Source organism: Calypte anna, chromosome 12, assembly GCF_003957555.1.
Source record: "Calypte anna isolate BGI_N300 chromosome 12, bCalAnn1_v1.p, whole genome shotgun sequence".
Taxonomy (NCBI): Eukaryota; Metazoa; Chordata; class Aves; order Apodiformes; family Trochilidae; genus Calypte; species Calypte anna.
In genome coordinates this window covers 11,690,521-11,705,117 of record NC_044258.1, presented here as the reverse complement: position 1 = coordinate 11,705,117, position 14,597 = coordinate 11,690,521, and the positions used below count along the sequence as shown (strand labels likewise).

The 14,597-nt window shown below is 41.0% G+C and overlaps 1 protein-coding gene across 5 annotated transcripts in view; it reads right to left on the bottom strand.

Moving 5' to 3' along the window:
* Positions 1–14,597, bottom strand: part of SLC6A6 (solute carrier family 6 member 6) — a 55,684-nt gene that overhangs the window by 20,426 nt on the left and 20,661 nt on the right. For all 5 annotated transcript variants that reach the window (XM_030458281.1, XM_030458282.1, XM_030458280.1 and 2 more), the window contains 5 exons: positions 11,245–11,484; positions 10,521–10,655; positions 8,059–8,293; positions 3,013–3,145; positions 2–136 (listed from right to left, as the gene is read on the bottom strand). In XM_030458281.1, the coding sequence (XP_030314141.1) occupies positions 2–136; positions 3,013–3,145; positions 8,059–8,293; positions 10,521–10,655; positions 11,245–11,484 (878 nt within the window). Of the gene's footprint in view, position 1; positions 137–3,012; positions 3,146–8,058; positions 8,294–10,520; positions 10,656–11,244; positions 11,485–14,597 lie in introns of those variants that run through there.

Sequence of the window (14,597 nt, the reverse complement as noted above, 5' to 3'; positions counted from 1 at the left end):
CCTGTGGGTCGGCTAACCGTGAGATATCAGGATAAAGATAAAACTTGATGCCTTCTGCAGCTCCAGGCAGGGTCACACCACGGATAAGCAGAACAAGAAGCATGATGAATGGGAATGTGGCAGTGATGTACACTACCTGGCAACAAAAAAAAAGAAAAAACCAAACAAGTTATGTTTAGTCTGTGGCGCTTCTTCCAGAGATGAAGATCATTTGCTCCTATGCCTCCCTTCCTGTTGCTTTGAACACATGAAGTCCCTCAGGTTGGCATCAGCCTCAGAAGTGGTAATTTCCAGTCCTATAATTTCATTCTTGCCCTTGCTGCCTATTTAGCATAATCATTATTGGAAACTAAGGCTCTATTCATCCAGTTTGAGAATACGTCTTCATTATCTTTAACCTCTATTCCCACTCTCTTTGAATAACAGCCTACTTCTCTTCTTGTTATCTTCTCATTCATTTGATGAAAGAGCCCTTTGCTTTAATCTCCAGCTTGAGGGTTAATTGAGCTTGCTTTTGGACAGTTCTATCTTTAGACCCACACTTTTTGACCTCTTAACATTTTGTTTTCTTTGCTCATGAGTGCTTTCTCTCATTTTTTATATAACCACTGTGTTACAGTCAAGAATCACTACTGTCCAAGAAAGGGAGTTTTTCATGGAGTCAGATGATACCCCCAGGTAATTACAGTTTGCTGCCATGAGTTAAAATATAATCTTGTTTTCCAGAATTTTTTTAACTACAGCAAAGCTTCTGGGATGTCCTATTCTTAAGTGTGTCCTCTGAGAATAATGAGGAGAACTCAAAGCTTGCTTTGCCTGACTGATTTCATAAAATGAAAGGAAATCTTTTCATACATGTCCTTTTCAATTTCCTCCTTGCATTTGCTGTGTATTTTCTACTGACAAATAATATATATTACATATTAGCCCAGTTTCACAATAACCAGAAGGATAAAAGGGGCATTTATGTGCTTTCAATTTCTTTTTATAAGCCAGGCCTATGAAAAATCAAAATTTTCTTATGAAAAAATCTATACTTTGATGTATTTGCAGGAACTGAGTAAATAACACTCAGAAAGTTGCCTTTGCTCTGCATGTAAAGATTCTCTCAAAATACTGGAAGAATTTTTAAGATCCAGGTCATTATCCAGAGCATAAGCACAACTATTATTTTTCTTTATGATTTCATGTTTATTTGTCTGAAACTCTACTACGAGATTTTAAAACTCCTTTTTTTTTTTTTTTTGCCCCCCCCTGCTCTCCAAAGATCCATTAACATGCTAGAAAGCAGGGAAGTGCTATAAACAACCATCCACTAAAGTAAACTAGACTTCTCAAATAATTTAAGTACTCCATTAGAGTTTACAGTTTACTTTTGTTTGACCCCAAAGTTAATGGAGTCAACCGGTCCAAGTCAACCAGAGACTTTCAAAAGGTTTTGTTGGCCCCAGACACTGAGGAGGAAAGAGAATTCCTACCAAAAGCCTCATCTTAGAAACGAGACCAGTTTGCTGGATTTCCAGAAAACAGATTTTTAGATACCATATTTAAACAGACCTGTTTTCAACCTGTTACCTTCACAGGAGCTTGAAACAGTGTACCATAGGGAGCTTGGAAAAATGTCTCAGCACTACCCTAACCTTTCCTGAGCAGACAGCAGCCTCGCCAAAGGTCCTGCGGGAACATGCGCTTCTGCTTGGCTGCTGCAGGGGATCCATTGCATTCACCTTTACTATAAAACTTACACAATCACCCCATCGGGTCACATCAATCAGAGGGAAGAGAGGAGTAAACATGTTTGTTAACGTATGCTTTAGAGGTGTGGAAGCTGTTCTTTGGGGCAAAGCTGGCAGGAGTCCAGGGTAAGGCACCAGCATGATTTTAATGAGGCTCCCTGATAGAAATCACAGAGTGTAAGACAGAAACGACAGTAAAGTAGCTAGTTTAGTCAACACTGGAACTAATGAGGTCTGGTTTCCTACAGAGTTCTGTCTCATGGTTGATTCAGAAGCGTACAACAAGGTAAAACTGCTAACTGATGCTTTTTCTGCAACTGAGGCATTAACAATTGTTCGCTCCTCCTGGCTTCTCTGGAAGCTGATAATAGATGGGTTCATGCCGTGGCTTTTCTCTCAGGTGACCACTTAGGTGGTTTCTCCCTTCCACCAGGTTGACAAGAAATTTCTATGAACTTCCTATCTTGAGAACTGTCCTCTTCTGTTAAGATTAATCTGAAATGCTGCCTCAACCAATAGGTTTGAAAGCTAAGAGCCACACATATGCAACGGTTTCAAAAGCCTTTTCCTCATTAAATCAGGTTTAAAAACAGTATGCAAGTATGCAAGAGGCAATAACATCATGCTTCATGTTATTAAGTAAGGCTTGCTGTAATTTGTTTCTTGCACTGGAGCAGGATGAGGGTCAGGAATGATTTAACAGTAATCCTTTAGAGAAAAACATGACTCTAAAGAGCACACAAGGAGACTAAACCACAAACTATCTGGGATCTCTGTTAATAAGAGTGCTTCTAAACGAGTCTTCCGTGTCTACAAAGAGCTCTTCTGTAAGTGAGTGGTGTTTAAAAAAATGCTACATATCCAGCAGCTTCCACTGACTTAAACATCCCTACCACAGCTATGTTAACATCCATCACCCTGCACTGAGAATGAACTTGGCTGGTGTGAGAGCATGGACAGGGAGAGCTGAGCAGAGCACCAAGCCTAAGACCTTCTACAATCCAGACATGCTCATCCTCAGAGGCAAAGGGGTACTCAAATTGTTCTTGTGTCTGCTGCTTGACGCCATTCCAGTAATGACTACTTGACTCATTGGTATTTTGGGCACTGGTAATGACTTTCCAAAGTCAGTTGAATCTGAGTCCCTCTTTTATTCAGTGCAAAAACACACAATTGTTTTGCAAAGAAATGGTGAATTCCTTTGTGAAAGGCACTACTCAGCATTCCTAAGATCTCTTAACTGCAATGATTATAAAACCAGTAAAGGTATACTTACTTTCCCAGTGGATTTGACTCCTTTCCAAATGCAGAAGAAACATATCACCCAGACGAGGAGAAGACACAGGGCTAGATCCCACTTGATAATGCCAATATCTTCAATTCCTGAGGACAAGCTCAGTACATTGCGCCTGAAACAAAACAAGAAAAAGATGTAGGAGCTCAGTTGGTGCAGTCTGGTTGTGATGTCTGAGAGTATATGATGGTCTGTAAGGCAGCAGATGTATAGGCAAACCCCTGCCTTTTGAGCACTGCTTCCAAAGTCAGCCTGCCTTATGTGTGTAAAGCTGAGCTTTGCAGCCCTACATTTTCCTGGCTTTGTTGGACTCTTTTGTTCAATATATTGCACACCATTTTATTTTAAACTTTTTAGCAGCCTGTGACCACCTCAGAATAAGATACGAATGCGTGCTCAAAGAACTGTGGCTCTCTTGAGGCCACAAGACTCTCTTGAAGACTCAAGACTCATCTCACCCTGGCACTGCAAACCACTGTGGTCTGGTTTTCCCCCTGAATTAATTAAATTTTTTTTTTTTTTTGCTATTACTAAGGAAATAATAGTGAATGAAGTCACCAATGGAAAATCTGCAATTAGTTTTTGGAAAAAAAAAAACCTGGATTGACCAGGACTCAAACCTTCATCCATCTGTTTTTCTGTCTCTGTTTGCCAAACTCACTTGGATTACCTGTGTGAATTTGTTCTCACACCAAATGCTTTATTCTTTCTGAACATGTGTGTATTTTGTTATGGAAAAGGACTAATGGCACCAGACAGGATAAGCCTGCCCTAATCAGCACAGCTATTCAACAGTTATGAGAAACCCCTCAGTAATGAATATTTGGCATAAAGTTGCAGTCCTAGTTCACCTGAGCCTAAAGAAGCCAAGGAAAAACCCGCTGTGAGTATACAAAAGAAGAAAATACATTTATAAAAAGACAAACTTCAGCTGCAACCTTCTGTTTTGTTGTTTTTTTTTTTAAATATATGGCAATTTTCCAATCTAAGGGGCAGTTCATATTAAAAAGACAACTATAGAGCTAGCTATCAGGAAGCCATGAATAATGAACTGCAAATACATTTTAGAATAGGGAGTTCTATTTATGAATTCAGCTAAGAATTCTTTGCTCTTTATTAGGGAACCAAAAGCAAATGGTCATCTCAACAAGAGTTTGTCCCAGCAATGCTATTGAGCTTTTTTTAAGGGCACCCCAGTGGTCTTCCAGAGAGCCAGACATATTACTTTTCTACGGTGAGCCAGCATGATGTGCTGACTCACAAAGGATAACCTTTGTCCCAGGTTATCTTGTCTCACAAAGACTGACTATCCTTAAGAAATCTGCTCAGAATTACCAAGGAGGCCTCAGTGATAAAATTGTTTCATGAACTCTATTTGTTGCAGCAGAAACACCCAACTTGGATTTATTATACCCTGAAAATTCAAATTCAGGAAGGAGCAGAAGCTGGGCTCTTCAATTTTGCTACAACATCCTGCTGTTTAGATTCAGCCAAACTCACCCAACTAACTTCATGCCACCTATGCATGAAGTTGTTACTAATTCAAATTTATAGTCTGGATGTTGTCATTAACTGTCACTAACAGATAATCAATGGGACAACAAGCTGGGGTCGAGTTTGTTGTAAACATGAGCTCTTGAACTTTGTTCATACACTTGTATGTTCTACTGATGTGCAATATGGAAATGTAATAGGAGCTGCAATTGGTTTTAGAACACAAACAAAAATAAAATGAGGAGCCAAAAAAAAGAACATAAGCAACAATAAAATGAGGAGTAAAATGAAGACAGGACCTGTCAGACCAGGAGAGGAGAAGCAAGCACCCTTTCATGTTGGATGGACATGAATATCTAACACTGAAGCAGCTGTAGCAGAAAACTATTAGAAGGAGAATATGAAACAGTTTTCAAAACTCTCAAACTTGCCCCCAAAGGCAGAGGCAGCTGCCCTAGATTTTGTTCACTTTTTGTGCTGCTCCCTTTGGGATTACATGCCGTTAGCATGTGATGGTCTTTCTTGGGATTTGGATGAATAAAGTCTGCTGATTACCAAATATTTATAAACACTTGGCCCGCACCAGACAATCAGAGGTTTTGTTCACCAACAATTACCCCATAACACTTATCCCTTATGTATTAATACACGTGTAAGCCTTTAACGTTCTGGACTTTAAAATAAAATCTTCAGAAATAAGACCTGAAGCATGTGATAGCAAGAGGTAAATCTCCTGATACAAAGCCAGATTTGCTTAACCCCCCTTTTATTGCTGCTCAAGCAAGCATGTGATTTGCACAGAACACTCATTCAAATGAACTGAAATGTCAGGCTGTACTATACATCCAGCCAGGCTGAGAAGGATACGTGTTACTCTGTGCGAAGAGTTTAATGCATCAATGTGGTCAATTATATCTGGGCAGCAGTAGTTTTACAAAGCGATAATGATGAGGACACTACATAAATGTCACACAATAACAAATGGCATTGGGTTTCAGAAACCGTATACTGAACTAACCCCTGAATTAAATCAGAATTAATTGTGTCACAAAGCAGATGGATATTTTCAGTTAAAGACTATTTATTGACCTGTCCACAATGGCAAAGTACCTGAAAGTTCTTGGAATGATTTTAAATTTCAGAACTATAAAGACTAGTTACATGTCTGGGGAAAAGCTGGGGGTAGTAAATGCTCACAGCATGTAAAAGCTATGTTACTTTAACTACAACAGAGCTGTGTGATCTCTGTCCTTACTTTAAGACACCAGTAGTGCAGGCACATGGGCTATTTTTAATACTTCTGCAAGTGCCACAAGTCCTGAAGGCAGCTTGCTCTGCTAAGGGCAGTTTTGCTCATGATGACACACTGAGCTATGGACAGTATGTCTGTATTAATAAGATTATGGAGCCAAACTCCTCCCTAACATGACTCCAGGGAAGAGTTCACTTAACAATGTTTAAAACCATTACTTGAGGACAAAAGTTAAAGTGGCTGCAAAGTGCCAGGAGAGCCACACGGGCAATGAGTACAGAGCAACCTTTGCTCTGGCTGCGCTATAGAAACAGTGAGATGAAGAAGGAGGGAAGGGGACACACTGTGAGGATCAAGGATTTGTCCTCCAGCCTGACGACACCTGTTAGGTTGTGTCTGCAGGAGGATTTGGTTCAGCTTACAGGGGAGTTTTGAGAACAGAAACTTGGAAGGTTCACCCCTAACATGCTCCAGTGGAGACATCCTTCCTCCAACCCACAGTCAGGCTGCCCTGCCATAAAGCTCTGGTGTCCCTTGAGGTCCTGGAGCTTCCTCTCTTTCTTTTACAATTTTTTATAATCTTTTTGAACTCCAAGACATATTTCCTTTTGCTATCTTCTGCTTTCCTTCTGGTATCTTCAGTGTCCTGAAGTGGACATGCCACCTGGGGGCCCAGAGAGACACCCTGCCCCATAAACCTGTGCATTACAGGAGTAGAAGCTTCTGGAATAGCAGGACAATCCTGTGGCTGCATTGGGATGCTGCTAAGCTCTTGGATGCCCCAGGTATAAGAAGACCTGTGAGCAAAATTACTGCACAAAACTGAAAATGAACACAGTGCTTCTGAAGTTCTGGTACAGTAACTATTTCAGGACAGCACTGTGGACCCATGCTTCTTAGGCAGGGCTTAAGGAGGAGACCTTTGAACATCCTACCAAGCCAGTCAGTCATTTGGAATCAAGGCCCCAGTCCCAAAGATGTGGGAGAGGTCAAAGAAATGAGAGTTGCTTCCTCTTCTACTGAAACTTGCCTCTAAATTCCCCTAAAATATCCAAAGGTGCCATTTAACAAACCTTTTCTAACTCCTTTCGTATTTACAGGGGATGAAGCCACCTGGAAAATGTCTGTTGCTCAACATGGAAACAGTGCTCATGACACGGGGAACACGGCTGCACTGGCAGCCTGTGCTCTGTCTCTCACACCACTCACTGATGTCTCTTGACAAACTGTTCATCCAAGATCCAATCTGCCCTTTGTATTCTGGCTCTTGTGTTACAAATTTTAGCTCAGCTCATGAGTAATTTTTTGTGAAAACTAACACATGCCAGTTATCTTTGGCACAAACATCATTGCTGCTGGGGCTGTTGGCTGACGCTTCTTTTTAAAAATAGAGAAGTAGGTACAAGTTTATCAGGGACCAAACTGGACTTTAAGCTTGCTGAAAAAGACAAGCTGGGTCTTAAACTAATTCTGCTCTTAACTGACCATCTGAGCAAGCCAAGAAAAAGAAATTTCTTCATAAGCTATTTGTAGATCCTTGGAATTTAAGTTTCTCTACAGGTGTCTTTTTCTGCCACTGTTTTTTGAAGCCTATATAAACACAGAGTTTGGAGGTCATCCCTGCTCAGAAATCAGATTATGTAATATAATTTAAAACTTGAAAAATAAGAGAGAAAGGGAGTAAGTAGTTTAGACCTGATGAAATCCAGGCAGCTGGCAAAATAGAGTGTCCTCAGAGACTGCAGAGAAAAATGATACAACAGATAACCTGAGAAACCTGTAATATAGGACAACATTAACCATCTATGTTAATTTTACTGGTGAGGCCTTGCATCACTGGCAGACTATATAAGAGATGTGTTATAGCTCCACAAAATGCACTGGAAATTCTAAGGGCTGGGGAAGAGGCAGAGGCAACTGCAATGGAGATGATTTGCCACCAGTTGCATTGTAAATCCATGCTATCAGGGCATCTGAAGTCACTTGTTTCTGCTCTCATTCTGCAGTTAGAGAATCCCAACTGAGAAGGATACAAATGTTCCTCCAAAACAGAAGTTCCACAGGGCTTTTAGGGCTCCCTGTATGCTCTAGGATAAATGCAGTTAGATACCTAACACCTCCCTCCACTTCAAGACTGTCTCAGGATGGGCAAGAACCAGTAGCGAACACTAGTCAAAAAACTGACATCCAGTTTTAATTTTCCTATTTAACATTCCCCATGGAGAATCTCAGGCCTGACCTCAAGCATGCCATTGAAACACCCGTGAAGAGAGGACACTTACTCCCAAAACTCTGTGACAGGAGAGGTGAAGTTAGTGGCATTCAGTGATATCCAGAGGGTTTTGTTCTTCCTGAGAGTGTCTTCCACACAGGTTGGTGTGTTCCACTTCTGGTGGCAGTGTGCCCACGGCAGGACGCTCTGGAACGACTGGAACAGGTAGTAGAGTCCCCAGGCCAGGATCACAATGTAGTACACGTTCAGAAGGGACACAATCACTATGGAAGCATAACCAATTCCTGGCAAGAGGGAGAAAGAAAAGAAATACGGGTAGACATGACAGCTGCTTCTCACTATGATGCCTTGAGATCTTGTGGACTTGTATCCCACTCTACCACTCTGCCGTGGGAAGCTCAACTCAATTCAACTCAACTCAACTCAACTCAACTCAACTCAACTCAACTCAACTCAACTCAACTCAACTCAACTCAATTACACTGAAGCACAGACCTGCCACCACCTCTGACTAGCACTGGCACTCAGGACTGAGTTTCTCGATATGGGTTGCTGACACTGGAGGGGAGGTCTACAGGACATCTACCCAATTTAACACTAACCCAGCTATTTCAAGTTTTATTAAAAGGAAGCGAAGGCATTACACTTCTTAGGTACCTCTTGGTACCTACTTGGGCGGCATCATTCTCACCACATTGTCCCCAAGCCAGCTTCCCTGGAGGCAGCTTGGCTGGGCAGCCTCTGCACTACTCATACTTATCAATTGGCTTGGCTCAGCCTATGTGCAAAAAAACCCCCCAAAAAGACAGTTCTTGAATGAGTTAAAAACAAAACCTGTAAAGTCATAATTGTGAGAGCTGCTGTTTCTGCCCCAGTTTCACTTAAAAGCATGATATTTGTAGCTGTTACGGTTAATTAGATCAATGTTTAACTCTGCTATCAATATTTGATGATAAAAAATGTTCCCTGTTTGTTTTTATAAGCAGGGTCATTGGCAGATAAGGGTGAGTCCTACACAACTTCAGGAGGTGACGGAATGCTGTTCCAGCTCAGGCTTTGATTAAACACCACAACTATTCTCCTGAGTCTGGTATTTCTCTCCTAGCTCGGCAACAAATTCATACTATGTCATAAGCAGTCACTATTTTTTAAAAACATAAAATGAAAGGACTCCAGAATTCCAATTTTTGGAAAACCTTTCAGTATATGGAACCTGCAAAAAGCTTACAAAGTTTGCCATTTAGGAGTAACAGGGGAAAAAAGTATTTTCTTTAAGAATATAGAACATTCTCTTGTGGGAGGACAAAAAAGCCTACAAAGTTCCTTTTCACATCACTCTGACAGCTACCCCATCACCTGGGATACCTACTTCACATTTTTACAGTTTCAAACCTTATTGCAACAAGAGTCTTTATCACCAGAGATTATTTGTGTGCCAACTGAAAACAATCAGAGAAAGTCTTATTTATTCTGTACAGCTGCCTTTCATCAAGGATATACAGCTAGTCACAGTTTCCCTTTATGGGTGCCTAGGAGACTGCTATTTAAACAAGGAACACTCCTCCCCCCTCCTCAAATAATAGTAATAATAAAAAACCTTCACAAAAGTGGGAGGAGGAGGAAGAAAATGGAGCTAAAGCAGCACGATTACATAAACTGCAGCAGTGTTCTGAGTGTCAAGTGGGAGTGTGATCCATGGAGAAAGTCCTTACTTCTCCCTGGGGTGACATAAGAGGAGAGAGATGCCTGAACAGCAATGGTGTCAGACCTGGAGAAATGTCAGAGTGAAGTGCCCACTCTTTCCAAATGGGATTTGAAGAGTGCCCCTCACTATTCCAAATTATTCTGCCTGTGCTGGCTGGCTGTAAAGGGAAGGCTGTACATAAGATAGGCACCCTCAGTAATTTTGCTAAGCTGTCTTTCATTTTTTCATTCCAGATAACTTCCACAGTGGCATTTGTATAGCTCCTGTGAGCAGTGAGTGATTCTCCATTCACTGGCAACAGCCCTTGGATGACACCAGACCAACACGGCTGTTTGCCAGGGACAAAAGTCCTGTTCCTGAATCCTACCACAAAATGCTTTCCAGGTTTTGGCTTTTATCAGTAACAGCAATGATGCCAATAACCTTTCACATGGCAGAGGGAGTTTGATTTCCAGACAAGAATAATATTCTGAAGATGCTTTCACTAAGGCCATGTAAAAGGCTCCAGCTTTCCCAAACAACACCTTCTCTGATACCTGTGAACAAAATGTGCAATTGCCATTTTAAGCCACAATATGCAATTTCTTTCTTGCTTATCAGCAGTTCTGCCAGTTAACAAGATGATAGCATCAAAATCAATACCTTACTTTGTCCTTCAGACTCTCTGACTTCTACCTTTCCAGGAACCAATATCATACCCACAATTACACAGCAAATAGCTGAATTAATGGACATGAGGGGAATAGTACTGCTGCATGTTTTACAGAGGTGTCCTGAAGCAGTGAAGCACAACAAAATGTACTCACCAGTGAAAATAGGGCAGATCTTTTCCCAGCATGTAATTCCACCTTCAGAGGTATACTGTCCTAGCACCACCTCCAGGAAAAACACGGGAAGACCTCCCCCAAACAGGAAAATGAAATAAGGTATAAGAAATGCACCTGTTGAGGAAATATAATAGTACAAAATTGAGACTGAGTGACTGTAAACTATACAGTTGAAAAAGTGTTAATCAACATATATGAACAAAGAATCATATTTGGTACTTTAATACCAGTATACAACAATCTTATTCTGGCATATTTTTGCTCATTTTCAAATTCTATTAGTGGACTGAGCATATGAAGCTGAAAGAGGCATTTTCTTACCTTTCAAAAGTGAAACTCTGCAATAAAAATGGGTTTAGGCACACAGCAGTTTCACATGGCTCAGAAATCTCTTACTCTAATATCCACTGGTCTGAAATTCTACTGGTCTCTATCAATAGCATGTTTCTTGGTTAACTCAGACTCAGTTGCAACAGCAGTAAAAGAACAGAAAAGGTTCAGCAGCAGAAAATTTTAAATTGCTGTTATTTTTCTCTAAGCTTTAGCAAAAAATATAAAGTCATAAAGCAGTCTGTCCTGAAGGCGGGTGGAGAAGGCGGATAGCAGATGCGTGAGTGTTCTTTTTTAAAACTGGATGAAGGCACTGAAAAATGGAGAGCATGAGGCAGACAGATGGACTGGGGAGCACGAAACCAACACTCACCTCCGCCGTTTTTGTAGCAGAGATACGGAAACCGCCAGACATTCCCTAAACCAATAAATCCCCCAGCCACGGACAGCAGGAAGTCAATCTTGCTCGCCCACTTCTCCCGCTGGGGCGGCTTTCCCTCTGCCTCGTCCTCAGGCCGTGTCCCCGGGCTCTTGCCAGGGGAAGGTTTGAGGATGTCCTTGTGGAAATCTTTTAAGCACTGAAGCTTTTCCTTTGTTGCCATATTTCTGCTTTCTACATAGAAAGAAAGAAAATACACAGGGTTTATTAAACAGTCTTTACTGGCAGAGCTCTCTAACACTGCAAGAACTGTTTAACCAAACTCAGCTCCATAAAACCCAGGGCCATTTATCAAGCTGAGATATTAAACTACATCTGCTGCCTTCACTGGCTAGAGGAGACAAACTGGACTCTGCAGTCACCTCTTTGCATACAATGCAATGCAGAGGACAGGAAAGATTTGACATCTCTGCCTACCTGCTGGCTACAGACAAAAGATGTTTGAAGACTGCATCCTGCACCAGCAAATGGTGTTACTGAGCAAGTGTCTCACACTGCTTCCATGTCCATTAGAAGGTAGAAATCACTGCATCTGATCTCTTATCAAACACTTAAGGTGAAATACACTTAGTAGTCCCACCTTTCCAGATAAAACCCATTCCTCTATTTTCTAATAAACTGAACCATCCTGTATCATTTATTGCCTGCAGTTTCTTCTCTCTGCAGTACTATAAAGCTTTCAGAAAACTATACATTCATAAAAACTGGAATGGAAAGTCATTTGTCCTCATCAACCTGCAGGAACTGAAGGAATCTTCAGTTTATGCCATTTTCATAGCTGCCCTGTTTTTCCTTGAGATCAATAAAGGGAAAAAATAAACCTTTACATTCAATTATTCTCTTATGTGCACCTGTGCAATTGAACAGTTTGCCAAGAATGATGGCTTCTTAGTTAATTGAAGCCAGTGGCATGAGCCACCTGATGAAAAACCAGAAGCATATTAAATCATAACTGGTTATAATAATTATAATTTATGAATTTTATAAATCACAGATTGTGTAAAAATAACAGAAACAATTACTCTAATAAGTGCCTTTTTATCCAGGGTTTCCTAATGAAAACAATTCAGGAGTAACTAACTTGTAGTTTTTATGTTTACTCAGTTCCTAGGCATATGAGGTCAATTCATACCCCACATAACTCAAATGACTTTAGCTGGATCTGACCAGTTATTTTTGCATAGTGTTTTGATACTGAAAAGCACATGAAATTTTCACCAGAACCAGGCAAACCAGCAAGTTTATTCCAGACCACAACCATTCCCTGCTTGTACATGCCATTATGGATGCACAGTCATAAAAAAATCATGCTACAGATTATCCCACTTGATAGCTGCAAGCTCCCTTGTACCTGTTTGCTGGGTTTGATCTCTAACGTGATTTAGCTTGTGGCAGTGACCTGAAACCTGTGTTGACATTAGCTCTGCAGGAAGTTTTTAATCCAAACATGATTTGGAGATAGATATGCATCACTGTACCAGTAAGTCTTTCCATCCAGTGCAGAAAGATTCAGAAGATTAAAACTTCTGCAACCCACAGCAGCTTGATGTTCTCCCCACTGTCATACTGGTGGCCTTAGCCATACACATTGCAACAGCAGCTGCCTATCTGACCATAATCTTAAAAGACTTTAATTTTCATAATGGTTATCATCATGATTGTCCTATTTTTTTAAAAAAGGCCTCTGCTGACTGCACAGAGGTGGTGTGAGCAACTGCAGTGCCTCCTTGTCAACAGCAGAGAGAGCTCATAGAAGGAGAAAGTTAATCACAAGGTGAAGGATCATCACCACCCACTCTAAAGGGGTATGAGGGCAGGATCCATATTCCTCTGAAATATCTTCTATTGATTGCTGTTAAGAGATACGGCATGAGATAAAAGTAGGAATTGAATAAAAAATAGTAGGCCCAGCTCTGCAACAGCCCTTAGGCACCTAGTTGCTTCAGGGAATTAACTTACTATAGCAAACTTGTGTTTCTAGTTTCATCCACACATGGAGATAAATAGAGGTGCTTGCAAGAGTGATTCAGAGTAGCCTTCACCTCCCTGGGACACCTGCACCTCACTTCAAATCCCGTATAGGTACTGTCCTGCATCATCCCCTGAAGTAATTTCTTGGGGGAGAAAAAAAATAAGAGCATGCAATCACTTTTCTTCAAAGAGGTAACTAATGTCCTGCTCACACTGCAGCATCAGCTGGGCAGGTAGAAAGCCCAATTTCATTTTCATTTGCTATTTGTATTGCTTGAATCCCTATCTTCCATCTTGCAGGAGAATGTCATAGCCATCAGGCAACAAGATGTTCTGAGCTGAGGAATGGAGGGCATTCTCATTCCTTGTTTTTAAGGACACCTCCTCCCAAGGAAGCTCCTTCTTCAGAGGTTACTAATAGAGGCTGCTTGATCAACAGAGGAAGAAAATGTGCAAGACAGCAACTCACACCTACTGTTTAGGGTACAATCTTGCTTTTCCAATTTTTTTTGGTTAACTGCTGGGACAGCTATTAAGGCACAGAGAGATGTATGTTTATAGATGCCCATAGGATTAAGGTTTGAGAGAGAAGCCCAACTACTCCCCACTGGGAGTGATAAAACAGAACACTGGGCATGTGAAAAACATTTATGTAAATAAACATGAGGGGGCCTGCAGATATTAGTTAGCTACCTCTGAAATTAAAAACTCTTCCAGAACTGAAAATTTTGCAGTCTATTTTGATCTTGTCACACAGAATTCTTCATTCTTCTGCCACCTTCTTGTTTGTGAATTTACAATGACCCAAGTCTTATTCAGGTGTACTCAGAATCTGCAGGCCTCACCAACTGACTGCATTCTGCAAATCCTAACTCACCCTGGGACACGCTGATCAACCTGTGGTTCATCCTAATTACCTGCATACAAAGTGTGAAATGTGCCTCTTCAAACTCCTACTTCGTAAATGTATGGGACTTTTTAAACAAGGATTTCTGATTTGTTGTAAAACACCCCAAATTAACAACCATACCTGAAAACCTAATTGCCGAGTGAAAATTTTGATTCAGCCTTACCTGGAGCATGAATATGGATTGTGATCATTCCCTTAGCCCCTAAATGACACATTCTCAAGGTCACACTTTGGGGTGGCCATTGCACCCTAGAAGTACCAGGAAACGGACCACAACTTTGTTGCAAGCCATCAGCTCTCTCTAGTGGGTCATGCTACAGTACCAACACGTGCTCAAAATTAGTAACAGCCCAGATTTACTCTATAACTCTTATCTAGTCTTGCTAAAATCCCAATTGTGTTTTGA